Source organism: Elephas maximus, chromosome 17 (assembly GCF_024166365.1).
Source record: "Elephas maximus indicus isolate mEleMax1 chromosome 17, mEleMax1 primary haplotype, whole genome shotgun sequence".
In the NCBI taxonomy this organism is placed as follows: Eukaryota; Metazoa; Chordata; class Mammalia; order Proboscidea; family Elephantidae; genus Elephas; species Elephas maximus.
Genome location: NC_064835.1, coordinates 88,179,374 through 88,204,838, shown reverse-complemented (window position 1 = coordinate 88,204,838; position 25,465 = coordinate 88,179,374). Strand labels below are relative to the sequence as shown.

Sequence of the window (25,465 nt, the reverse complement as noted above, 5' to 3'; positions counted from 1 at the left end):
ACAATGGCCATAAATTAAGAACTTAATAAGCTGCCCAAGTGGAATATGGGTGCAGGGAATCCACCACACCATTCTGTACTTCTGTGCAGTAAAACGTGCAAAAGCCAGAACCTGTGTAAGGCGGAAACCTGTCGGAGAAGGAAAACCCAAATATTTTCTGCTGAAACCAAGCAATACAAAAATGGTAAGACTGCACCCTGTCAAAGGCAGAAAACTCATCAGAGCCTGAAAAACAAGGCAATCCCATCGAGCTCCGGCTCTCACAGGTTTCACTGTATATGTCTGGAATTTTCTGTAACAAAACTTATGACCCCTCTTAAATGTAAGTGATCCTGGCTGAAGGGTGGGAACAGGCTGCGGGGATTCAGAGTAGAAGCGGGGAGCTCAGGAGGGTGTTTGGGAAACAGAAAAGAGCCCAAAGAAGAGAAAAGTCACTTATGTTAATCTCAATGTCCCAGGGTTACTTTTTTTCCCCCAAACAGAATTGGAATCACACTTTACATATGGCTTTATAGCCTTTTTTTCATTTACTTTTTTTAACATTCCCCTTCTTCCATGACATCATTTTTAAGTACGGGGTGAAGTATTCTGTGGAGCTCTGGGTGGTGTGAAGGGTTAACGCTGTAGCTCGGCTGCCAACCACAAGGTTGGAGGTTTGAGTCCACTCAGAGGCACTTTGGTAGAAACGTCTGGCAATCTACCTCCAAAAAATCATCCACTGAAAACCTCTACGGAGCACAGTTCTTACTCTGACACACATGGGGTCACCATGAGCTGGTGTTGACTCAATAGCAAGTAGTTTTTCATGTATTCTGTCATATGGGCACAACTAAATTTATAGGGGGCTACTGAAGCTGTTTTCAGTTTTCGACTACCATAAACATCACTATGCTAAACACCTTGTCCGCAGATCTTGGCTAACAATCTCTCTCTCCCCAAGTTCAACTGTTTCTTGAAAGGTTTGCACATTTTAAAGTCATTTACTTGATTTTTTCCCAAGCAGTTGCAAAGGCATTCACACCACACCCTTGCCAACTCTGGGCACCATCATTCTTTTTTATCTATGCCAGTCCACGAGGTGAAGAACTCTACATTGTTGCCAGGGCCAGTTTTGTAACCCACTTTAGGAAACAACCCTTTGTTCATCCCTCCATCCGACCAGGTGGTCTGCTTAAATGGGTTTCATCTTCTCCTGGACTTCGAAGGCCACGGTAAAGGAGTGTGCACAAGATGTTCAGCAAACATTCACAGGGGGTGAAGGAAGTGGTCCCCAGAGCCTGGAGGCACCTGGCTTTCCAGGGAGGTCAGGCGGCCCTCAGGCTCAGCTGCCGTCTTCTTTCTCACAGGGCTCCTGGAACGGCTGCAGGAGTTTGCTCTGAGCATGTCCTGGAGACCACGGGCAGAGCTGGGATGGCACACTGTTCTTCCCAACCATCCCCTAGAGCCACCCCAGGGGAAAAGTCAAGATCCTGAGGCCTCCAAGAGCCTCCTCTTCCTATGGCCCCATTCCCGGTGGTTTCCTCTGTTACTTACTTGAATCTTTCATGGTTAAATTCACCTCCTGCGGTATGATGGGTTGCTTTTACATGGCCTTTCATGCCATGGTCTTGTAACTCCCACCAAATGACTGGGTGGGAGACTATGCAAATGAAGTGCTTGTGGCCCACCAAGGAGACTGACAGCTTGCCAGTAACGCAAATAATGTGGACAGCACTCTTGTGGGGGTGGAACTATGCAAATAAGGTGAATGGAACCCTAACGAGGGGATTGGTCAGTTTTGCCATCCCACTAGGCTTAAAATGAGCCATCCCAGAGGTGGACAGGGGGACCTGACTACCCCCAAAAGAAGAAGCAGGAGTAGAGTGTATCCTCTGGACCTGGGGTCCCTGCACTGAGAACTTCCTAGATCCAGGAGCCAGAGAGAGAAAGAGTAACACCAGAGATGGTGCAAGACGGCAAGAAGTTGTGGTAGAGAAATGGTGGCAGCAGGACCAGGGAACCTGTGCTAGGTGATGCAGTGGGCTTCTTGGCCCACAGAGCAAGGCTATTACAGCAGGTGTGCCAACCCATGGAGCGAGAGAGCTGACAGTCTTTGGGCAGGAGGCTTCCGGGCCGAGTGGTGTGTCTCCAGGGACTTGTCAGCGGAGCTAGGCTTGCCAAGTCACAGCACGTCACGGGGCGAGAGAGCTGAGTGACTTCAGGCCAAGGCTTACTGGCAGAGTAGAGTGCCCCTGGGCACTTATTGGCAGAACTAAAAAGCTTTGTAACACTTGCCTGAGCAGGGCAGAGGCCAGGCCGAGGGACTGAGGGCCAGGGAGAGGCCTGCCTGCAGGCACGGCAGAAAAGAGGCTGTCCTGATGGAAAAGCTGTATCCTGAGCATTTCTGATCCTGAATTGTAACCTGCTGCTTCCCTAATAAACCCCATAACTGTGAGTATATTCTGAGTTCTGTGAGGCCTTGCAATGAATTACGGAACCCAGCAGAGGAGTACAGAGTGCCGTGCGAGGGCCAGCTGGTGTCAGAATTGGTAAAAAGGTTGGAAGGTGGAGGGATGTCTGACCTCTGCCTCCTAGGAATCAGCCTCGGGCTGTTGGTGCTGATGGTAATTCTCCTTCCCCTTGTGAAGTGAGAGGAGGCGGCCAACGCCCCCATGCCACCGTTTTTTACAACTTCTCTTCCTTAAATTTGCAGCATACCCAGAACCATGAAGGCTTGATGGACGAGAGCAGGGAGGGGGTGCACTGGCAAATGTTGATGGGATGCGGAGTTCTCTTTGTGCTTAGAGTCAAGCAGACTAAATGTGTGTGACTGCCCATAGTTCAATAAACCACCCTTCTTCCTGGGGTCAGTCTGGGCACTGAGCCCAATGGGCAGCCCCAGCTGGGGTAGAACAAGGCAGCCAGCAAGCTCCTGCAACATCGCCACCACCCAAACAAACTGGGGGAGCAAGGGAGGGGAAGGCTAAAGACCCACACCGAACACAACATGCCTGTGAAAAAGAAGGACCCAGTTTACAATAATTGCCAAGATATTCCGTAAAGAGAAAAGGCGGCACAGAATAGGTAGATGTAGGGGGTGGAACCGCATATACACAGATGCTCTCTGAAGTACTCAGAGACCCACACTGGAGTACACGGCTAGGCAGCTCAGGGCCAAGTATGAGACAAATTTTCACTATATACTTCTTGGTACCCTTTCAATCCTGTACCATGTGAATGCATTATTTATTTAGAAAAACCAATAAAAGAAAATTTCCAAATAAATGAATAAAGAACACCCATCCCAATGACAAGCCCTCTTTGCTATCAAGGGTCTTATATATTACCCCTGTTGACTTAAAAGCAAGGTGAAGATTGTACAGTTTTATCCGCTCCTCAGCATTTATGGGCCGTTTATCACAGGCCCTGAAGCTGTAAGGGTAGCCTGCAAAAGGCACTGATTCTTGAAATCACAGTTTTAATACATTTGGGCTTTGGTGAAGGTAGCTTCAGATCTAGTGGAAGAAGACATTATAAATTAAACCCAAAAGACTGGTGTTGGAGCCACTAGTTCTTCAGGGGTGGAAAAACACAGGTCCTTCCCCTTCTGTTTCAATCAGATTCAAGGCAGAGATTGGCTTCCCACCTCAGGAGTGAAGTTCGGCCCACAATACTTGTACTCTTGGGATGGAAAGACTCAACTACACAGAAATTCCAGTTCAACTCTCTCTACTATCTACACAACTCTTCTGTAAGTCTGTATCTATTTCGTAATTTAAAAAATTACTGAAAAAGTAAAATAAAGAAATAAAAATTCCAGTTGCTGAAAGATGATATACAAAGGTTAAAAAGTTTTACTTTTTAAACAGGACAGTTTACAGGCGCAGGAGAAAACACAATGTTTGTAACGTATATAAAGCCAAAAAACCAAACCCACTGCCGTGAAGTCAATTCCGACTCCTAGCGGCCCTATAAGACAAAGTGGAGCTGCCCAATACAGTTTCCAAGGAGTGCCTGGCGGATATAATAAGCAGTATGTAAATCAATATGGTTAATAAGAAAAATTACCTCACAGAAAAATAGACAAGGAAAACCAACACGTAGTTTACAGTATAGGAGACCTAAAAGGCCAACAATCACAGGAACAAATGCTCAGTTTCAATGGCAATCGGGATGATGAAAATTAGAACTACAGGGTGACATTTTTCACTCACAGGATTGACTAAAACTTACCAACAAAACTGACAATACACAGTGTTAATGAGGATGGGGGACCAGGTACCTTCCCCTCCACTTGGTGGTCTGAATTATTAATTGGTAGAGCTTGTTTTTAGAGGCCAAATTTTAGGTTTACATTCTTTGGGAATGCGTTTCTACTTCAAAAAATTTATCCTACAGAAATATTTGCATAGATGCTCCAAGTTCATTTACAGAGATATTCACTGGATAAAAAAACAAACTAAACCAAACCCGTTGCCATCAAGTCAATTCCAGCTCATAGCGATCCTTTAGGACAGAGTAGAACTGCCCCATGAGGTTTCCAAGGAGCGGCTGGTAGATTCGAACTACTGATCTTTTGGTTAGCAGCCGAGCTCTTAACCATTATGCCACCAGGGCTCCATTCACTGGAAAAATGTCTGTAATTAGAGGGCTAGTTGCACGCACACTATAAATCAAAACCAAACCCACTGCCGCGGAGTCAATTCCGACTCATATCGACCCTACAGAGTAGAATTGCCCCATAGGGTTTCCAAGGCTGTAAATCTTTATGGAAGCAGACTGCCACATCTTTCTCCCGCAGAGCCACTGGGTGGGTTTGAACCTCGGACCTTTACGTTAGCAGCTGAGTGCTTCACCATTGTGCCACCAGGACTCGTGGACGCTATACTACACAGTTATTAAAAAGAATAAGGTTCATCCTATATTCTTATATATATATATATATATATATATATATATATATATATATATATATATATGTCAGAAAAACAACCATAAATAATGTGGCCTGGCTGGAAAAAAATGGGGAATTGGGGCTGAATGACACAGGGCCTTGGAGGTCTAGCTAAAGCTTGGTCAAGCAGGCAATGCGGAGCCAGGCAAAGCACACACACGGTGCTTATATGGACCCACAGAGCGGGCTGACTTCTGGGAAGGAGGATGAGACAGAATGCCACCGCATCGTCCAGGTTAAGAGAGGACAAAATGAAAGCAGGGTGGGGCCAAGAGGATGACTGAAGGTTACCCAGACAAGGTAGCTACTTTTAGGAGCTGACATGGAGAAGAAAATGGAGAGGCAACCATAAATGAGGATTTAGGAGTCTGAAGGCAGAACGGGCAGGACTTAGGGATGAACAGGGGTAACGGGGTGGGGACAGAGAAGGACAGCTGTTTCTGACTTGGGCAATGGAATGCCTGAGGTAGGAGCAGAGGTTAGCATCTGCAGATCAAATGGGGACGGGTCCTGGGTGTCTGGGCTCAGTGGGGTCCGTTCCCACTGAGGCATGTTCTGATGTTCATGCCCAGTGGCCTGAGATGGTGCTTCCGGAAGCTCAATTCTTTCAAATATCATAGAGCAAACCTTTCCTTCAGGCTGTCAAGAGGTCTCTTCTGCTTCCATCAGATTCATAAGAGAACAGATTTCTCACCTTAGGACTGAAGTTCGGCCCAGGATGGTGGGACCTGGCAAGTACGCGTTCACTCAACAAATATTTACCCCAGTGGGTCCTGGGCATGTGCAGTGAATAATACCCCAAGCCTGCTCCATAACCGCCACCAGGGAAGGGTCACAGGTGAACAGCCCCCAGGGAAGGTAACTCTGGGGGCACCTGTTGAAGGTTGGGGGGCTTCCACAGAGGGCTCCAGGGCAGGCCTGGAGAAGAAGGGTGGGAAGGGGCACTACTCTAGATGGTGCTGCACGTGGAAAAGCCTGGAGGTGAGGGGAGATATTGCCTTGTCTGCTCAGGAAAAGGCAAGGACGTCCCTGCTGCTGTGGCCTAAAATATGAGGTGGGTACTAAGACAGGAGGAGGAACAGGGACAGGTTGGGCAGGAGGGTCAGTCTTGGACTGAGCTTGTTTGTTCACCTCATTAATTTGCTCAGGAAGAATTTACAGACCACCAGCAAGCAGCGTGCCAGCACTGTTCTAGACGTGGGATGGTGCGATGGTTAAGGTTGTGTGTCCACTTGGCTGGACCTTGATTCTCAGTGGTTTGGCAGTTATATAATAACGTAGTTTGGTAGTTATGGAGTGTTGTAGTTATCTTCCATTTTGTGAAATGATGTAATCATCTCCATAATGTCATCTGATATTATCAGCCAATCAGTTGTAAGGGGAATTTCCTCAGGGGTGTGGCCTGCATCTAATATATATGGACATTCTGGCAAAGCCCACTGGCTTTTGCTTGCTTTGGATCCTGCATCTGGCTCGTCATCATCTGACCTTGGGTTCTTGGGACTTGAGCCAGTGGCTTGCTGTGCCACCTGCCAATCTTGGGATTCATCAGCCTCCGCAGCCTGTGAGCCAGCAGCCCGCCATCTGATCTGCGGATCTTGGGTTCGTCAGCCCCTGCCACTACGCGAGTCAGAAGAAGCCTCCGGCCTGACACCTGACTCACAGACTTGGCACTTGCCAGCCTCTACAACCATGTGAGCCATTTTCTTGAGAGAAGCCTCTCTCCCTGTCTGTATGTACACGCTTCACTGGTTTTGCTCTCTTGAGAACCCTGCCTAAGGCAGGTGATGTGGCCACGACCCAAACAAGTACCTGCTCTGGTAGAGCTGACACGGAGGAGAGGCAATCATAAACAAGCAAACAAGATCTGAAATTTCCAGCAGTGATAAATGCCGCTTAGAAAATCAAATAGAATGATGAACTGAGATTCTACACGTGTGTGCTCGCTGAGGGGAGAGTGTGGGGTAATCAGGGGACACAATTCAGCTGAGATCTGAATGACAAGAAGGAACTTGCCAGCCAAAGACTGGGGAGGGAGCCCCAAGGAAAGAAGGGTGGGGATACCGCAGTCAGAAGTTAATTGTGCAAAGCAATTGTTTGGCAAATAAGACCATGTTTAGCAAATTAGGCTTTTTTTTTTCATTTGTGAAGAACTCATTAGTGACTTTTATTTTTAGTTCTTTCTCCTGGGTTTTGGAAGTTGGGAGGGAGGTTTGCTGGGCAGAGGGGGGAGGGCTCTGGACCCCTCCAGGACAAGCCCTATCACAGGTGGACTTTAATCCTGACTACCACGTGCCCCTGCAGATACCCCTGGGGACATAACCCATGGAACCGTGCCCACCCCAGACCCACGGGGATGTGTGTCAGAGGGAGGAGGCACAGGCAGAGAAGTGACCCACCTGCTCCGTGCCGTCAGGTCTGGGAAGAGTTGCACAAGAGCCAGCAAGTTGTGATGGTGGTCAGACACTGAGCTGAGGGCACAGCACAGCTGCCGGAGCTGTGGAACGGGTAACGCTGAGGCGGGGCTGCGGGGAGGAAGCCGCCCTCCACTCAAACACACCACCCAGCCCACTAGTGGGCGAGATCCTAGAGGGTGAGGGGTCAGCACGGAGGCTGGGGATGGAAAGCAGCATTCTGGGTACTCAGGTGACCTCCCCAGCAACGCCGTCCCAGCAAGGGCATGCTAGGGGCGACATCTGTCCCTTGTGACAAAGCTACTCAAGGCACCCTCAGGGCCTGGTGAGGGGCGAGGTTGGTAGGGGGCAAGGTTGGTGAGGGCGAGGTCGGTGGGGGGCGAGGTGAGGGTACCTTTCTGGGCCACTCCTGGACGTTTTCCAATAACAGGAGCAGGAGTTGCTGGAGATCTGTCTTGGGCAGCAGGCGGAGCCCCACGTCCAGGCCAGCCTGGCACAACAGCTCCATTAGGCCCAGGAGGCTGTCATCGGTGTAAGCCACTGGCTGGGCTAGAGCACACAGAGTCAGGAACTGGGGGAAGAGGGAAGGCAGCGGGAGCAATGAGACAGAAAGGGGAGAGAGAACTGCCCTCCTAGGGGACAGAGTCAGGGCAGAAGGGCTCAGCACTGCGGTTCTCTTGGCAATGCTGGCTAAGAGCTGAGGAAAGCAAGCAGCAAAGCCTGGATTTAAGGCTCGGTATGTGGGTCCTTCGGGGGCAGGGCACAGTGTGGAGACTGGGTGCTTTCTGTCAGGCCAGCCCTAGTGTAAGACTGAGTACTTTCTGTAGGGCCAGCCCTGGCAGTGGAGACTGGGTGATTTCTGTAGGGCCGGCTCTAGCAGGCAGCAGGGAGCACAGGAGATTTTCAACGACAGTGGCCGACTTAACTGTGGAATGAAGTCCCTGGGTGGTGCAAATGGTTAACATGCTCAGCTACTAACTGCAAGGTTGGAGGTTCAAGTCCCCCCAGAGGCTCTTGGAAGAAAGGCCTGGCAACTGACTTTCAAAAAGTCTGCCGCTGAAACCCTGTGGAGCACAGTTCTATTCTGACACACATGCGGTTGTCGGGAGAGTCGGAACTGACGTGGAACTAGATGTGGAGTTCACGCAGCGAGCGTGCCAGGGTGAGGGAGGCATTAGACTCACCTTACAGATGTAGCTAAGGCTAACGTCCAAGGCCATCTCCTGGGGGGCAGTCTGCTGCTCATCCCAGCTGAGGCTAACTTTGCTTTTAAGCACTCTAAGGTCAGAAACAAAAAAACACAACAGAAAGCAAGACATAAGGAAATGAGACAAGGCGGATACAACAGGAGAACGGAGACAGAGGAGGCCTACACTTGCTCATGAACAGACAGCCTGCCGACAACCTGCTGACAACCTGCTTCAGCCTAGTACACTGTTGCCGTGTATCAGTCACCTACCGCTGCCTAACAAGTCACCCGATGCAGTGGCTTAAGACAACACTTACCATCTCTCACAGTTCTGAGGGCAAAGAATCCTGGAGTGGCTTGGCTGGGTGGTTCTGGCACTCATGACCTTTCTGGTGAGGTTGCTGCCAAGATGTTGGGTGGGGTGGCAGTCCTCTCAGGCTTGGCTGGACTGGAGGATCTGCTTTCAAGCTCACTCATGTGGTCGCTGGCAGGCTTCCACTTCCTGCCACACGGGCTTCTCTGCTGGGTCCCTCAACAAGGGAGCTGGCTTCTCCCAAAGCCAGTGACCCAAGGGACAGAAGGAAAATGCTGCAGCCTTTTATAACCTGACCTTGGAAGCGCCAGGTCATTACCTCTGCTGATTCCTGTTGGCCACGGTGGAGCCATAACTTAGCATGGGTGGGAGCTCCTCAAGGGTGTGGATTCTACCAGGAGGGGGAGATCATTGGGAGAGGGGGGCTCCTGAGGCCTGGTTCCCACACCCTGCTGTTCAAGTAGGCCTCTAGCTTTTTATTTCTGGGGCTTGGAAGCTAGAAGACCACACTCCCAATCCCCCAAAAGGGTCTTCCTCAAAGGGGTTCTCCTTGTCCATAAGCTTATGGTAGCTCTTTGCATGTACTAAAGAGCACACCACAGCTGTAGCTTACACTGGGGTTAGCTTCTAAAGTCAGCAACTAAGGTGACAATCACAGAGTAAAAATGAGTCTTGAACACCCCTCCAAAAGTGTCACTTCTGAGTTCACATACGGTCATGTGGTAAGTTCAGCATGGCCCGCTTTCCCCGAGTGACGACGCAGGTCTGGCTGAGCACTGAGTGAAGTCAGCGAGGCCACGGCTGTGTTAAGGGCCAGTGTCACACTCGGGGGGGGGGGGAAGAGCCTCATACTGAGTGGCATGGGTAAGAAGCTGAGTCACACCTCCCATATCATGTGCTTCCCAAGCCTAAATGCTCGCTGGGTAAAAGCTGGAGCAGGGCCGCGTGCCTTCATCCAATGGTTGTCTCTCTCTGGCTGATGTGCATTGCTGATTTCAAGTATGTCAAGGGAGTTTATGACAAGGCTCCTTTGCAGTCTACCCACTTCTTCACTCTTATCAACTAGCTCAGAGCTCCTGATATCAACGGCTCTCAATAACCGAAGATACCAGCGATGACAATACTGCCGACAATATCACAAGTGTCAGCACCCTGGCTGCTGCCACGGGAAGAGCACTGGGCCCACAGGCTCAGGTGAGAAGTCTCTGCTCCTATTTATTTCTTGGCACTGGCGCTGCTCCTCAGAGGAGAGAAAGCCGGTCTCCTAAGCACTTGGGAGGTGTGCGCCAACAGACTGAAGTTGGTGAAAGGGGGACTGGGGCTGGGTTTGGCTATTCTTCCAGATTTTAGCATTTATTAGCGCCAGGGCAAGGAGCCTGGTGACGCAGTGGTTCAGTGCTTGGCTGCTAACTAAAAGGTCGGTGGTTCGAACCCACCAGCTGTTCCACAGAAGAGACCTGGCGATCTGCTCCTGTAAAGATTACAGCTTTGGAAACCCTACCGGGCAGAACTGCCCCACAGGATTGTTAAGAGTTGGAATCGACTCGATGGCAAGGGGCTCCAGGGCCAGAGAATAGGTGAGGCTGTTGTTTGCCAGCCTGGATGGCATACCTGGGACATGCTGGGGGCCTGTGCCAGTCTGTGGGGGGTGGGGGAGCTCTGGTTGGGACCAGCCAGTGGAGGTGTGTGGGGCTAACTGACAGGGGTAGGAATGCCTTCAGACTTCCCAAGGGTGGAGGCAAGCAGAGTCGTCTTTGTGAGCCTGCTTTTCAGACAGTTTGATGCGTCTAGGCGGGGAAGCAGTGTTGGAAATGTGAGCTGCTGACAGATCTTCTCTGAATTGGGGAGAAGTGTAGAGGCGAACAGGCCGCTCTCCTCCTCCCAAGGGAATGTCGTCACAAGGTGAAGAGTGAAGCAGCTGGGACAGTGAGGAGTGCAGACAGTCTCCTGCTGAGCTCGGGAATCTCCCTGCGCCACTTCATGGGAGCAGCAGGCAGGGGGTTACACCGTGACAGGCAATATAATGGGCTCCTCTATTCCCTGCCTTCCCGAGGAATCACTTGACTGAAACGTTGGTGTCTGTGACTGCTATTCTAAGACTCAGCATCAGCTGATCCCCAGGACCCCATCATCGCTCCCAGGAAGAGACCACAGAGCACAGAAAACGCACAGCCCAAAGTTCCAGGTCCCCTGCATTCCTCAGGTTAAGAAGGAGTTGAAGGTTCCACCAACTGACTCCACGAGCATAGCGGCTCCGTCCACACCATCTCCTCCAACCCAGCCTCCTCTGCACGGGGCTGGTGGGGTGAGGTTCCCAGTCTGGCGGCCACCATCAGTGAGCTTGGCTGTGGGCCTCAGGGACACCATTCTCCCCTCACTAAAAATCTTACAAGGGGCTCATGACGGGCCCCCAGAGTCCCCGGGTGGTGCAGACAGTTAACACACTCAGCTGCTAACCAAAGGGTGGAGGTTCAAGTCCCCCCAGAGGCACCCTGGAACAAAAGGCCTGGTGATCTACCACTGATATCAGCCCCTGAAAACCCGCTGACACATGTGGGGTCGCCAGGAGGCAGAGCTGACCCCACAGCAGCTGGTTTTGTGTTTTAACTGACCTACATACACCTTAGTTTCTCTGTTTTCATCAAGGGATGAAAAAACATAATAAAATTACTACCTATATAGGGCACCAGGCATTGTCAGAGTAAATGTGGTAGACAATGTGTAAACCATCACCATGACTAAGAACAAAACAGCAGCAGCCACTGCTCTTCTAGAGGCACCCCGTGGCCAGGGCCCCCACCGCACTGGCTGCTGTTCTGCAAAACCAAACGGGACCAGACAGCTCGGCTCCACTTAGCCAAGGTCAATGCAAGGAAGGGAAACTGACCCTGAGCTAAGGCAAGGGGAGAGAGAAGCAAAGATCTCCTGGTCAAATTACACTGCCCCAAGAGCGCCAGTTGCCAGCCACCCTTCTGCTTGATGGGGTGCCCTTTCAACCTATTAATTGCCACTTACCTGTTTGACCTCTGCACCTCTCAACAGCAGCAGGCTGCTTGTCTGCAACGACCAGTCCTGCTTGCCTGCTGACTAGGGCCCTCCAGCTGCGCTTTGTAATCAGGGAGCCTGGGAGAAGCAGCCAGAGCTACCAAAGGACCCTCCCGCCGCCTCCCAGGTGAGCTGAGGGCACCGCCAGGTGCGTTCCACGGAAGGCTGGGGCCCACACCAAGCCCCTTCCACTGAGGGTGAAGCTCCTGCTCATCCTTTTCCTTCAGTGCTCACGGGGGGCGCCTCCTCTTCTGCCCTTTCACCCCCAAACGCCCTCCTGATTTCTCCCTCCCAGCCTCACCCCTGAGGAGAGGCCACTTTATTTTCAACAACGTGGACATCAACCGATCCACACAGTCCAGCCTCGGAGGGTTGTATCTTTTTTTTTTTTAATCCCCCAATTCACCTTTTTACAGGTATGCGCCTACAACGATTGGCTGTGCAGCCTTACCGATAATCAATGTGATTTTTCATCACAATAAACCAAACTCAACACTCCGAAGCAATAACCCCCTTTTCCTCTCCCTCCTGCCTGCCCGTTGTTGTTGTTAGGTGCCGACAAGTTGGTTCCAACTCATAGCAACTCTATGTACCATAGGACGAAACACTGCCCGGTCCTGCACTATCCTTACAGTCATTATGCTTGAGCCCACTGTTGCAGCCACTATGTCAATCCATCTCATTGAGGATCTTCCTCTTTTTCACTGACCCTCTACTTTACCAAGCATGATGTCCTTCTCCAGGGACTCGTCCCTCCTGACATGTCCAGAGTATGTAGGATGCAATCTCGCCATCTTTGCTTCTAAGGGGCATTCTGGTTGTACTTTTACCAAGACACATTTGTTCGTTCTTTTAACACAGTGCATGGTATATTTAATATTCTTCACCAAACACCACGATTCAAAGGCGTCAATTCTTCTTCAGTCTTCCTTATTCATTGTCCAGCTTCCACATGCAGATGACGCATTTGAAAATACCATGGCTTGGGTCAGGCACACCTTAGTCTTCAAGGTGATATCTTTGCTCTTCAACACTTTACAGAGATCTTTTGCAGCAAATGTGCCCAATGCAATGTGTGTCTTTTGATTTCTCGACTGCTGCTTCCATGGCTGTTGACTGTGGATCCAAGGAAGATGAAACCCTTGACAACTTCAATCTTTCCTTGTTTACCGTGATGTGGCTTATTGGTCCAATTATGAGAAATTTTGTTTTCCTTATGTTGCGATGTAATTCATATTGAAGGCTGTGGTCTTTGATCTTCATCAACAAGTGCTTCAAGTCCTCTTCACTTTCAGCAAGCAAGGTTGTGTCATCTGCATAACGCAGGTTAATGAGTCCTCCTCCAATCCTGATGCCTCGTTCTTCTTCATATAGTGCAGCTTCTCGGATTATTTGATCAGCATACAGATTGAATAGGTATGGTGAATGGATACGACTCTGATGCACACCTTTCCTAACTTTAAACTACTCAGTATCTCCTTGTTCTGTCCAAATAACTGCCTCTTGATCTATGTACAGGTTCCCCATGAGCAAAATTAGGTGTTCTGGAATTTCCATTCTTCGCAGTGTTATCCATAATTTGTTATTATCCACACAGTCAAATGCCTTTGTATAGTCAATAAAACACAGGTAAACGTCCTTTTGATGTTCTCTGCTTTCGGCCACGATCCATCTGACATCAACAATGATATCCTTGGTTCTACGTCCTCTTCTGAATCCGGCCTGAATTTCTGGCAGTTCCCTGTCAATATACTGCTGCAGCCGTTTTTGAATGATCTTCAGCAAAATTTTGCTTGCATGTGATATTAATGATATTGCTCTATAATTTCCACATGTGGTTGGATCACCTTTCTTGGGAATAGACATAAATACGGATCTTTTCCAGTCAGTTGGCCAGGAAGCTGTCGTCCATATTTCTCGGCATAGAGGAGTGAGCACCTCCAGCGCTGCATCTGTTTGTTGAAACATCTCAATTGATATTCCATCAATTCCTGAAGCCTTGTTTTTCGCCAATGCCTTCAGTGCAGCTTGGACTTCTTCCTTCAGTACCATCAGTTCCTGATCATACGCTACCTCCTGAAATGGTTGAACACCGACCAATTCTTTTTGGTATAAGGACTCTGTATTCCTTCCATCTTTTTTTGATGCTTCCTGTGTCGTTTAATGTTTTCCCCAAAGAATCCTTCACTATTGCAACTTGAGGCTTGAATTTTTTCTTCAGTTCTTTCAGCTTGAGAAACGCCGAGCGTGTTCATCCCTTTTGGTTTTCTAATTCCAGGTCTTTGCACATATCATTATAATATTTTATTTTGTCTTCTTGAGTCACCCTTTGAAAACTTCTGTTCAGTTCCTTTACTTCATCATTTCTTCCTTTTGCTTTAGCTGCTCGACATTTGAGCCCAAGTTTCAGAGTCTCCTCTGACATCCATCTTGGTCTTTTCTTTCTTTCCTGTCTTTTCAATGACCTCTTGCTTTTTTCACATATGGTGTCCCTGATGTCATTCCACAGCTCGTCTGGTCTTTGGTCATTAGTGTTCAATGCATAAAACCTATTCTTGGGATGGCCTCTAAATTCAGGTGGGTTGTACTCAAAGTCGTATTTTGGCTCTTGTGGACTTGTTCTAATGTTCTTCAGTTTCAACTTGAACTTGCATATGAGCAATTGGTAAGTCTGTTCCACAGTCAGCCCCTGGCCTTGTTCTGACGGATGATATTGAGCTTTTCCATCGTCTCTTCCCATAAATGTAGTCAATTTGATTCCTGTGTGTTCCATCTGGTGAGGTCCATGTGTATGGCTGCTGTTTATGTTGGTGAAAAAGAGTTATTTGCAACGAAGTCACTGGTCTTGCAAAATTCTATCATTCGATCTCCTGCATTGTTTCTATCACTAAGGCTGTATTTTCCAGCCATCAATTCTCCTTTGTTTCCAACTTTCGCATTCCAATCACCAGTAATTATCAATGCATCCTGATTGCATGTTCGGTCAATTTCAGACTGCAGCACCTGATAAAAGTCTTTTATTTCTTCATCTTTGGCCCTAGTGGTTGGTGCGTACATTTGAATAGTGGTCATATTAACTGGTCTTCCTTGTAGGCGCCTATCACTGACAGCGTTGTACTTCAGGATACATCTTGAAATGTTCTTTTTGACAATGAATGCAACACCATTCCTCTTCAAGTTGTCATTCCCAGCATAGTAGACCATATATGATTGTCTGATTCAAGATGGCCAATACCAGTCCATTTCAGTTCACTAACGCCTAGGATATCGATGTTTACACGTTCCATTTCATTCTTGATGATTTCCCATTTTCCTGGATTCATACTTTGTACATTCCAGGTTCCAATTATTAATGGATGTTTGCAGCTGTTTCTTCTCATTTTGAGTCGTGCCACATCAGCAAATGAAGGTCTTGAAAGCTTTACTCCATCCACGTCATTAAGGTCGACTCTACTTTGAGGAGGCAGCTCTTCCCCAGTTGTCTTTTGAGTGCCTCCCAACCTAGGGGGCTCATCTTCCAGCACTGTATCAGACAATGTTCCGCTGCTATTCTTAAGGCTTTCACTGGCTAATGCTTTTCAGAAGTAGACTGCCGGGTCCTTCTTCCTAGTCTGTCTTAGCCTGGAAGCTCAGCTGAAACCCGTCCTCCATGGGTGACCCTGCTGGTATCTGAATACTGGTGGCATAGCTTCCGGCATCACAGCAACACGCAAGACCCCACGCAGTATGACAAACTGACGGACATGTGAGGGTCCTGCCCCTGGTAACTACTAATGAACTTTGGTATCTATACATTTGGGAAAGATTATATCTTCTGGAAAGGAAATCTTGAAGTATATGAGAGATGGCAAAGGATTTTAAGGAAAATCTGAGATTAAAAGCAAACAGTGAAAGAACTGGCTCTCTCACAGCAACTAGAAAGGCACCAAGGATTTAAGGTCACATGCAGACATCTCAGCCCCCCGATTCTAGTCTTGTCCGTTACAAGGCTCTGTGTGTAACCTGGGGAAGCTTCCAGAAGCACCGCTTTGTCAGGGGAAACCCAAGATGGAGACATCCTTGTAAGCCGATAGAAAAGTCAGAAGTGCCTGGCGTGGAATCCAGTGGCATAGGAACGGGTTTCTGAGTTTATCAGGAGAAAGGATGAGGACCACCGTGGGGAGAAGGCAGCCCTGAAGTTCCTCTCATGGCCTGCATATCCATGAAGGATGTTGTATCCTCCGTGGAGGAGGTGCTGGAACCTTCTTGGTTCTTTCTGAATGCTCCTGGAGGGCAGAAGTCCAGAACTTCCCCAAGCAGATGAACCAGGCAATGACCCCTGAAACCTCCCCTACCCCAGGCAAGATGCCAGAAGGGTTTCCAGGACCTGTTTTTCTGCTTCTCGAAAAGAGCCTGTGTTTAGGCAGAAGGATTTCCCCAGTCCCAAGTGTCTGGGCCAGTTGTCCCCAGCCTGGCCTCACAGACTCTCTGCAGCGGCTGTGGCCCCCTAGAGCTGCAAGCAAGGAAATGACCCTCTTGCATCAGCCGGAATTCTCCAGGGCGGTTCTGAATCCTCAGAGGGGAAGGAGTGCCAAGAGCCAGCCCAGGGTGTGCGGCCCAATGGAAAGGGGTTGTGGGGTCAAAAACAGCAGGTCTGGGGGTGCAACCTTCCAGTCTGGCAGCAGGTCTGTGGGCCCTGCTGCCCTGGGATAGCACGGCTCTCCCTTTCTCCCACACGGGCCTTCACTGAGGCCAGGTAAAGCTGCAGTCTGCACACTGGGGTCCGTGTGCCAGCATGCTGAGATGACACGTTTATAGGGCTGCTCTTCTCCTGCCCACTTGCCCCGCTGCCGCCTTCAGAGACGGCCATTTGCCCTGCAGCATGAAGGGCAGGAGGCTGTCAAACTTGGAAGAAGGGGAGCGGAGGGTGGTCCTCTACAGAGTGCAGGGCCACCTCCCAATCTCCAAGTCCACCCCTGATGCACGACAGAGCAGTGGCCACCAAGGGCCCCACCAGTCCCCTCCCACCCCAACACGTATGTATTTCTTCTTTCCAGTGTGATTCTTTTCCCCACTCACCCCGAAGGTGGGATGTGAGCTCTGGGTTAGGGGCAAGGAAAGCAGCTTTACTATGCCAGGTACGGAGAGGCAAGGGGCAGGGACGCGGCAGGCTGGCACATGCGTGGGGTATTTATAGCCAGAGCTGAATGTGGTTTAGTGTGGCTTGGCAGACAGTTACCAAACACAGCTGTGGAACAGGTTCTTAAGAAAGTGCTGGCCCTCCCTGCAGAGGTACCTCATCTACCATAGCAGTGGCAAGGGCCCCCAGCACCCCCTGGGGCCCAGTAATTCCTGGCAGAGTTGGGGGCTGCGAGGTCACATCCTGTCCAGGGTTCTAAACCAGTTGCCATCAAGCCAATTCTGACTCACGGCGACCCCATGTGTTACAGAGTAGAACTGAGCTCCACAGGGTTTTCTTGGCTGTGATCCTTATGGAAGCAGACCGCCAGGCCTTTTTTCCACAGCACTGCTGGCTCAGTTTGAGCTGCCAATCTTTCAGTTGGCAGCCGAGTGTAAGCCACTTGCACCATCCAGGAACCTATGTCCAGGGTTCTATACATCCTGTTATACCTCAAACCAACTGCTCGAAGAATCCTCGAGAAGGAGTTTGGATGTGTGACAATTTGTAGAACAAGACTGTGATATGTGACACCTTTGCAAGCTGGATCCAGTCCCCGCTATGTGAGTTATTTACGTGTTGAATGGCTCTGTTCCTAGAGGGTGGGGACAATGCTTGTGCAGATTAGCATCTCTGTCTTTCCCCCGTGCACCCAGCCCTGTGCACCAAGGAGGCAGCATGGAAGCAAGACTGAGCGCTGCACACAAGTGGATTCTAGGAGATGGGGCAAATGAGAGGCTTGGAAGTAGACTGGAAATACTGGAGCATGTCTCCGAAGACGCCAGGCCGAGAAGTCTGGGTTTCACTGGAGAAGAGGGGCCAGGAGGGGTCTCTGAGTAAATGAGTGGCAGAAACAGATGTTAGGAAAAGCAGAGAATTCATCCGTTCCCGGGGATTTGGTCCACCTGAGGGTGGACGCATGGCATGAAACACCATTCATGGCGTAATACTCGTGATATTCACAGACTCCCTGGGTGGTGCAAACGGTGACCGTGTAAAAGGTTGGCAGTTTGGGTCCACTCAGAGGCACCTTGGAAGAAAGCCCTGGCAGTCTACTTCTCAAAGATCAACCACTGAAAACCCTGTGGAGCACAGTTCTGGTCTGACACACACAGGGTGGCCATGAGTCAGAGTTGACTCAATGGCAGCAGGTATGCATATTCACAGGTATTTATGTGTGGTGTCTAGACCCTGAGCTGCTCAGGTAAGGGCTAGCTTTTTGTGTCTGATTTTCAGCAAGAGCGCCAGACACCTTGTGGGCCAGAGCCTGGGTTCAGTAACTGTTGAATAAATGGGAAAACTCAGCAAGGAAGGGGAAGGACTCACCTCCCCCCATGTGGGTGGGGCCCTGCAGGGTACAGAGCAGGGCTCTGGGCTCCCAGGCTCTGAAACACCTCCATGATCTCTTGCAATGTGGGGCACCACATATGAGTGTCCTCTTCACCTGTCGGGCAGAAGTAAGGTGAGAGTTAGAGCAGAGGATGGAGACCACGCCGCTGCTGTGGGGGGTGCTGGGCTCGACAACCTTGGGATTGGACTCTTTGGTATCACAGGAGCACCTAGAGAAATGAAGCAACAACCAGTCGTCTTCTGATACCTGCTGGAGCTTTGACGACCCGGAATTTCTCTCATCTGGTCTCCAAGGTCCAGCTGCACTGAAGTGCAAGGTCCCTGGGATGACCACTACCCCCAGTGTATAGGTTAGGCAGCCGTCAGGGTGCTGCCTTCTGAGAAATACCCAGACCTAAGTGAGGTGAAAGGCCCTGAGCCAGGGGCCCCAAAACTCTGAGACTCAGAAGATGCCAGTGTCAGCACCCCCAGGCTCTGCTATGAAGGGCTGGGTCTGCCCCGACTTGCCATAGCCCGGCTGCGACACCAGGTCTGCGTCCCTCCCACAGCCTGGGAGGTGGGCTGGGGGTCCCACTCACTCTTGACTCATTTAACAAAACACAAAAAACCTTACATACTCAGGGCTTTTTCTTCCGTCAGACTATTTAAGGACCAGGGGAGTTGAAAAATAAGATGCGGCTGAGGTGTTTTTCAAAGCTGGCAGCAGCAGCAGCAGCCCCGCTCCACACGCTCTCCCATTCTGTGAGCCCCACACCCCATCCTTGTTCCTCCCCGGGATCTTGTTCATTGAATTGTGTCTTTCCCCACGAGGATGTAAGCTCCCCGAGGGCAGCGACAGCTCTGTGTGGGTTGTCTCTGGTACCCAGCGCCCAGGAAAGGGGCTGACACGCAGAGGGAGCTGAAGAGAGCCCAAAATGAAGCTGAGCAAGCAGGACATGACTAAGAGGGAAGCGGAGACCAAGTCATAAGATGAGTAAGCTGCCAGTATTGAGAATGAAAATGTTCAGTTTAACAACTGGCAAGTGATCAGGATCAGGAACTGGGAGCCCAGGGCTTAGGACATAAATAGCATACACTTGACCTTCTCCATCCTGGAGGGTCCTCGGGTCCCACCTCAATTCACCTCACCATATGCCAGTGTCTTAGTCATCTTGTTGTTGTTAGGTGCCGTCAAGTCAGCTCTGACTCACAGTGACCCCGTGTACAACAGAACGAAAGGCTGCCTGGTCCTGTGCCATCCTCACAATTCTTGCCGTGCTTGAACCCACTGTTACAGCCACTGTGTCAGTCCATCTCGTGGAGATCTTCCTCTTTTTCACTGACCCTCCCTCTACTTTACCAAGCATGATGTCCTTCTACAGGGACTGATCCCTCCTGAAAATGTGTCCAAAGTATGTGAGACGTAGTCTTGCCATCCTTGTTTCTAAGAGGCATTCTGGTTGTACTTCTTCTAAGACAGACTTGTTCGTTCTTTTGGCAGTCCACAGAATATTCTTCATCAACGCCTTAATTCACAAGTGTCGATTCTTTGGTCTTCCTTATTCATTGCTCAACTTTCCCAAGCACATGAGGCAACTGAAAACACCATGGCTTGGGTCAGGCGCACCTTAGTCTTCAAGGTGACATCTTTGCTTTTCAACACTTTAAGGAGGTCTTTTCCAGCTGATAGGCCCAATGCAACGCATCTTCTGATTTCTTCTTAGTCATCTAGGGCTGCTACAAAAGAATTATCAAAAGCGGATGGCTTTAACAAAGAGAAATTTATTCTCTCTCAGTCTACGAGGCTACAAGTCTGAATTCAGGGTGCCAACTTCAGGGGAAGGCTTTCTCTCTGTTGGCTCTGTCTGGGGGAAGGTCCTTGCCCTCGGTTGTCCCCTGGTCTAGGAGCTTCTCAGTGCAGGGGCTCCAGGTCCAAAGGATGCGCTCTGCTCCCATCTGTTTTCTTGGAGGTAGGAGCTCCCCGTTCTCTCTGCTATTTTATATCTCAAAAGAGACTGACTCAAGGTACAATCTAATCCTATAGATTGAGTCCTGCCTCATTAATGTAACTGCCTCTAGTCCTGCGTCATTAGCATCACAGAGGTTAGGGTTTATTACACACAGGAAAATCACATCAGATGACAAAATGGTGGACAACCACACCATACTGGGATACTGGGAATCATGGCCTAGCCAAGCTGACCCACATTTTTGGGGACACAGTTCAATCCATGACAGCCAGGAACCAGTCATTGTTGCCATCTGGCTGATTCTGACTCACAGTGACTCTACAGGACAGAGGAGAACTGCCTCATAGGGTTTCCAGATCGCCAGATCTTTTCTCCCTTGAAGCGGCTGGTGGGTTCAAACCACCGAACTTTCCCTTAGCAGCCGGACGCTTAACCACTGCACCACCAGGGCTCCTTACCAGGAAGTAGGCCAGGTGCTAAGGATAAAAAGGTGATACTTTGTCCTCACTGAGCTCAGAATCCATGAGGGAGAAGAGACAGGCAGATGAATAAACACAAGACAGTGTGTCTGTGCAAAAGCCAGAGGAGGCAGAAGGCACAGAGCCTGCCCTCGGGAGGGGGACACTCCACAGGCAGCAGGAAGGGAGACCACGCCTGCAGAGGGGCAGCAACCACATGGGAGGCATGTGATGGCATGGCGTGTCCTGGGCCTGAGGCTAGAACGGTCCCAGAGCAGAGAGGGCTGGCGACAGGGAGGACGCCCCAAGCCACTGAGAGAAACAGCTTCTCAAGCTCACTGAGGAGGTTTCGGCAGCAGCAGTGCACGGCTGTGGGGCCAGGGGACCCTGGAATGGCAAGCATAGGGTCTCTGAAACCCGCCCAACGACATCTTCAGTCAGCATCAAGTGTCTCTCTCCGGAAATGTATTCGGGTTGGGGCTCACCAAACAAGTAATTATAGACTCTCGGAGGAGGAAAACTTTTCTGTTTTTTTCCTTTTCGGCACCGTTAACAAGTACGAGAGCGGTAATGACACCCCTTACCCATTTCACAAGCAAGCTGGGAAGAATAGAGTCAGCTGAACACAATGAGATTCCACTCCAGGAGTGAAGTGCTGGCAGGGCCTTCAGGGGCCATCCATGTACGTGCACACACGTGTGGGCAGCAACTTCAGGGACCGTTCATGTACGTGCACACACGTGTGGGCAGCTGGAGGAGCTGGAGGGGGAAGGCCTGTGTGCACACATGTGGGCAGCTGGAGGAGCTTTCCGGGGGGGGGGGGATAAGGCCTGCGTGCACACATGTGCGGGCGGCTGGAGGAGCTTTCCGGGGAGGGGGAAGGCCTGTGTGTACACGTGGGCAGCTGGAGGAACCTTCCAGGGAGGGGGGCTAAGGCCTGCGTGCACACACGTGTGGGCGGCTGGAGGAGTTTTCCAGGGAGGGGGAAGGCCTGGTGGAAAGACAATCAACTGAGGGCAAGGCTGAGCCAGCTGGGTGCGAAGGGCCTGCCATGTCTCAGACCCCGGGGCCCTGAGTCCGGCCCCTTCCCCTGTGTCTGGCTCCCTCACCTCTCGCCACCCAGGCCCACACAGGTGCCGCTGCTGCCCCTTGGCCAGTGAGTGAGCGGCAGCTCCAACACCCCAGCTTCCTGCCCCGAGTCCAGCATTTCCCGTTTTCCTTGTTCCTACCCAGAAATTGCTCCACACCACAGTGTAACCCAGACTTCTGGGTCAGGGCCAGTTCAGAGGAGGGGGCTCAGGGGCTCGGGTGCCTCAGGATACACTGGCCCCATCAGTGGCCCTGGAGGTCGGCTAAGTGACTAAGTGACAATGGTGACAGGAAAATACCACAGACAGTCCATAATTAACACTGTCTATTTTTTTTTTTTTATAAGTAGGTCATGTGCTCAGCTTTTCCTGAGCGCCGTTTGTCCTCAGAGGGTTTTCTGGAGAGCTGACACAGGCGAAAACGCCAACCCACTGCCCGGGAGTCCCTGGAGGCCTGGCCACCCATTCTCCACACAGACAACACAGCCATCTTAGGTAACTCCCCAGGGGGTGTCCCAGGAGCACAGTGCCTTTTAAAATGCCAGCACTAGCTGCCCCAAGTATCTGGGCACCAGCTCCAGCCCCACACCGCCCACCCCTTCTGTCAGGAGGCTGTGAGTCCGGAAGCTTCCTTTTAGGTTGTTCTCCTGAGATGGAACTGATGCTTGGGGGTGGGAGGGGAGGCAGGGGTAGAAGGCGCTAGCTTTAAAGCAGATGCGACTTTTCATCTGTGCCTCAGAAGAGCTGTTACTTCACGTAAGGCCGCAGGCCCCAGCGAGGCACTCACATGGAGTGGGAAAACCACACACACCCCCGTGCCAGCCCTGGCCACTCCCACACCTGGCTCTTGTGCCTCTCCTCCTGCCTCCACTCTGCCCCTACACTTCACCCCCAGGTCTCAGCTGAAAGGGGGCTTGAGCCTTGCGGGTGAGGTTGCAGGCAGCAGCGTTCACAGGTTGCAGGCCCCTGTCTTGCAGCCCTCTCCCCGCAAATCAAGGAGCTAATAAGCATTCCAGGGCTGCTGCCATGGGAAGGACCCGTCTGCCTGGGTCCTGATTCTCTCAGAGAGGGTACGGTGCCACAGGAGCAGGACGTCACTGCGTCAGCGTCCTGTAAGCAAGCTCCCCACCCAGCAGGTTGAGAGCCCTGATCCCAAGTGGAGTGTGGGGCTCACAGCATGTGTTGTTGTTGTTGGCTGCCATCCAGTGGGACCCCAACTCATGGCGACCCCACACACTACGGAGCTAACTGCTGCCCAGTTCTGCTCCATCCTTGTGACGGGTGTGGACTGGACCACTGTGAACCATAAGGTTTTCCTTTTCATGAGGTTTTTAGTGACTGATTTTTGGAAGCAGATCACCAGGTCTTTCTTCCTAGTCTTAGTCTGGCAGCTCCACTGAAACCTGTTCAGCATCATAATGAAATGCAAGCCTCCGCCGACAGATGGGTGGTGGCTGCGTGTGAGGCACGCTGGCCGGGGACGGAACCTAGGTCTCCCACGTGGAAGATGACAACTATACCACTGCCCACATCACACTGAAAAAAAGGAGGGCTTAAAATCCCGTCGTTTCTGACCTTCCCTACTCAAACTCCTTCCTTCCTTCCGCACTTCTGAGTTGAATTTTAAACTTGTTTCTACAGAGTCCTTTGGCTTTAGCTTCAGTGGTTTAACACTGTCATTCATTTGACAAACACTGATTAATATCAGGGGTGTTCTGACAAAGTCCCTGCTCTCATGGACCAACAGTCTGGCAGGGTAAGCAGAGAACACACATACGGAGAAGACAGACACAAAATGACATCTGGAGGCACAGGTGGCATGAGAAGACGGAGGCGAGACAGCGAAGTCAGGATGCTGGGGGTGTGGGAGGTGGGGGAAAGCCCCTACGAAGCAGGGGGGATGGTGCAGGCAGAGGAATAGCTGCAGAGCCTGAGGCCAGAGTGCGTTTCCTTATTCCCCTGGGTGCTGCAAACAGCTAACACACTCAGCTGCTAACCAAAAAGTTGGCGGTTCAGGTCCACGCAGAGGCTCCTCGGAAGAAAGGCCTGGCAATCTACTTAGGAAAAACCAGCCACTGAAAAATCCTATGGAGCACAGTTCCAGGTTGGTGGAGCAGGGGCAAGGCCCAGAGAGGGGGTGAGGGCGTAGGGGCCTTGCTGACTGGGTAAGGACGGAAGTCAAAGTTAAGCAACTGGGGTCTGTGAGGAGTGATGTGACCACACAGATACATGGTCGTGGTGAAAATATGAAATCCTAGCCAATTGAATCTTTTAAAACATGCACTTTTCGTTGCCCCAACTGTGGTGTGAGCACAGAAAAAAGCCCGCCTTTCTCTCTGACACGTCTTCATCCCAGGGAGAACTGTATGCCCAGTGGGACTTTGATGAATTCTCACATGCGTGCTCTTCTTGGCTTTCCTCACCCACCGGCTTTTCCTCCAGACCTGTTCTCCTCTGTCCTACGGGGTCGCTATGAGTCAGAATCAACTCGATGGCAATGGGTTTGGGTTTTTTTTGGTTCTACCCACAGCCTTCTGGAACCTTCCTTCATCCTTCTCAGTCCTGCAGCCACCCCTGCTGATCCCCTCATTTTCCACTTTCTCCCCACTTCCCCCGAGCCTGCCCTTTGGGACCCATGAAGACCTCCCTCCCTTGCTGAAGCCCAGTCCTCACCACTCCCCTCCCCCACACACTGTGTCTACAGCTCTCCGCTCATCCGTTTGTTCAACATGAGCACGTAGGTTAGGTGACGTCATCCCCAGGGCAAACTCTCTTCTCTCCTGCCCTCTGTAACTCACACCGCTGCCTGGAGTCACCTAACACCACCGAGCACTCAAGGACCCTGAGTACAACAGAGCTGCCTTGTGTCAACGTTGTACCTGCTAGAATTAGGTTCAGCTGCACATAACAGAAAGACTAAACCAAACCACCTGGCTTAAATAAGCTAGAACATTCTTTTTCTCTGATAAAGAAGTTCAGAAGTAGACATCCACAGCAGGGTGGGGACTTCACTGCATCTGTAGGACCTTGACGGCACCGGGTTTTGGGTAGGACCTCGGGGCCTCTCTTTCAGCATGTGCCTTCGGTTCTCAAGGACCTCTTGGTCCCAGGTGGCTGCTGGAGACCCAGCTCTTATACCCAACTCCAGGCCATCACTTCCTCACTCTGACTCCTGTGTGTGCAGACCTGGGCTTATTTGTTGCGTGTGTGATAAACACACTAAAACATACCATTAAGTATGCGTCAGCTTCTACATGTATAATTCAGTGACACTGATTAAATTCTTCAAGCTAAGTAACCACTCTCATATCCCTTTCCAATTTATCCCGCTACCATTAATATACATCCAGTGCCCTCTAGGCAAAAACTCCGTCTCCCCCTCCCTCTCACCCACTAATTACTTACGGTTTCTGCGTATTTGCTTATCCTATATAAGTGATGAAGAAGGACGGGGCATCAGGATTGGAGAAAGACACATTAACAATGTGTGACATGCAGATGACACAACCTTGCTTGCTGAAAGCAAAGAGGACTTGAAGCACTTACTGATGAAGACCAAAGTCTATCG

General features: G+C 50.6%; 1 protein-coding gene across 1 annotated transcript in view; it reads right to left on the bottom strand.

Annotated features, from left to right (window-relative positions):
• The window catches only part of FAM178B (family with sequence similarity 178 member B), a 98,093-nt gene that overhangs the window by 39,570 nt on the left and 33,058 nt on the right, over positions 1-25,465 (bottom strand). Inside the window, exons 8-11 of the mRNA XM_049856375.1 lie at positions 18,379-18,490; positions 8,532-8,625; positions 7,742-7,918; positions 7,333-7,430 (exon numbers count right to left, since the gene is read on the bottom strand). Coding sequence (XP_049712332.1) covers positions 7,333-7,430; positions 7,742-7,918; positions 8,532-8,625; positions 18,379-18,490 — 481 coding nt within the window. The remainder of the gene's footprint in view (positions 1-7,332; positions 7,431-7,741; positions 7,919-8,531; positions 8,626-18,378; positions 18,491-25,465) is intronic.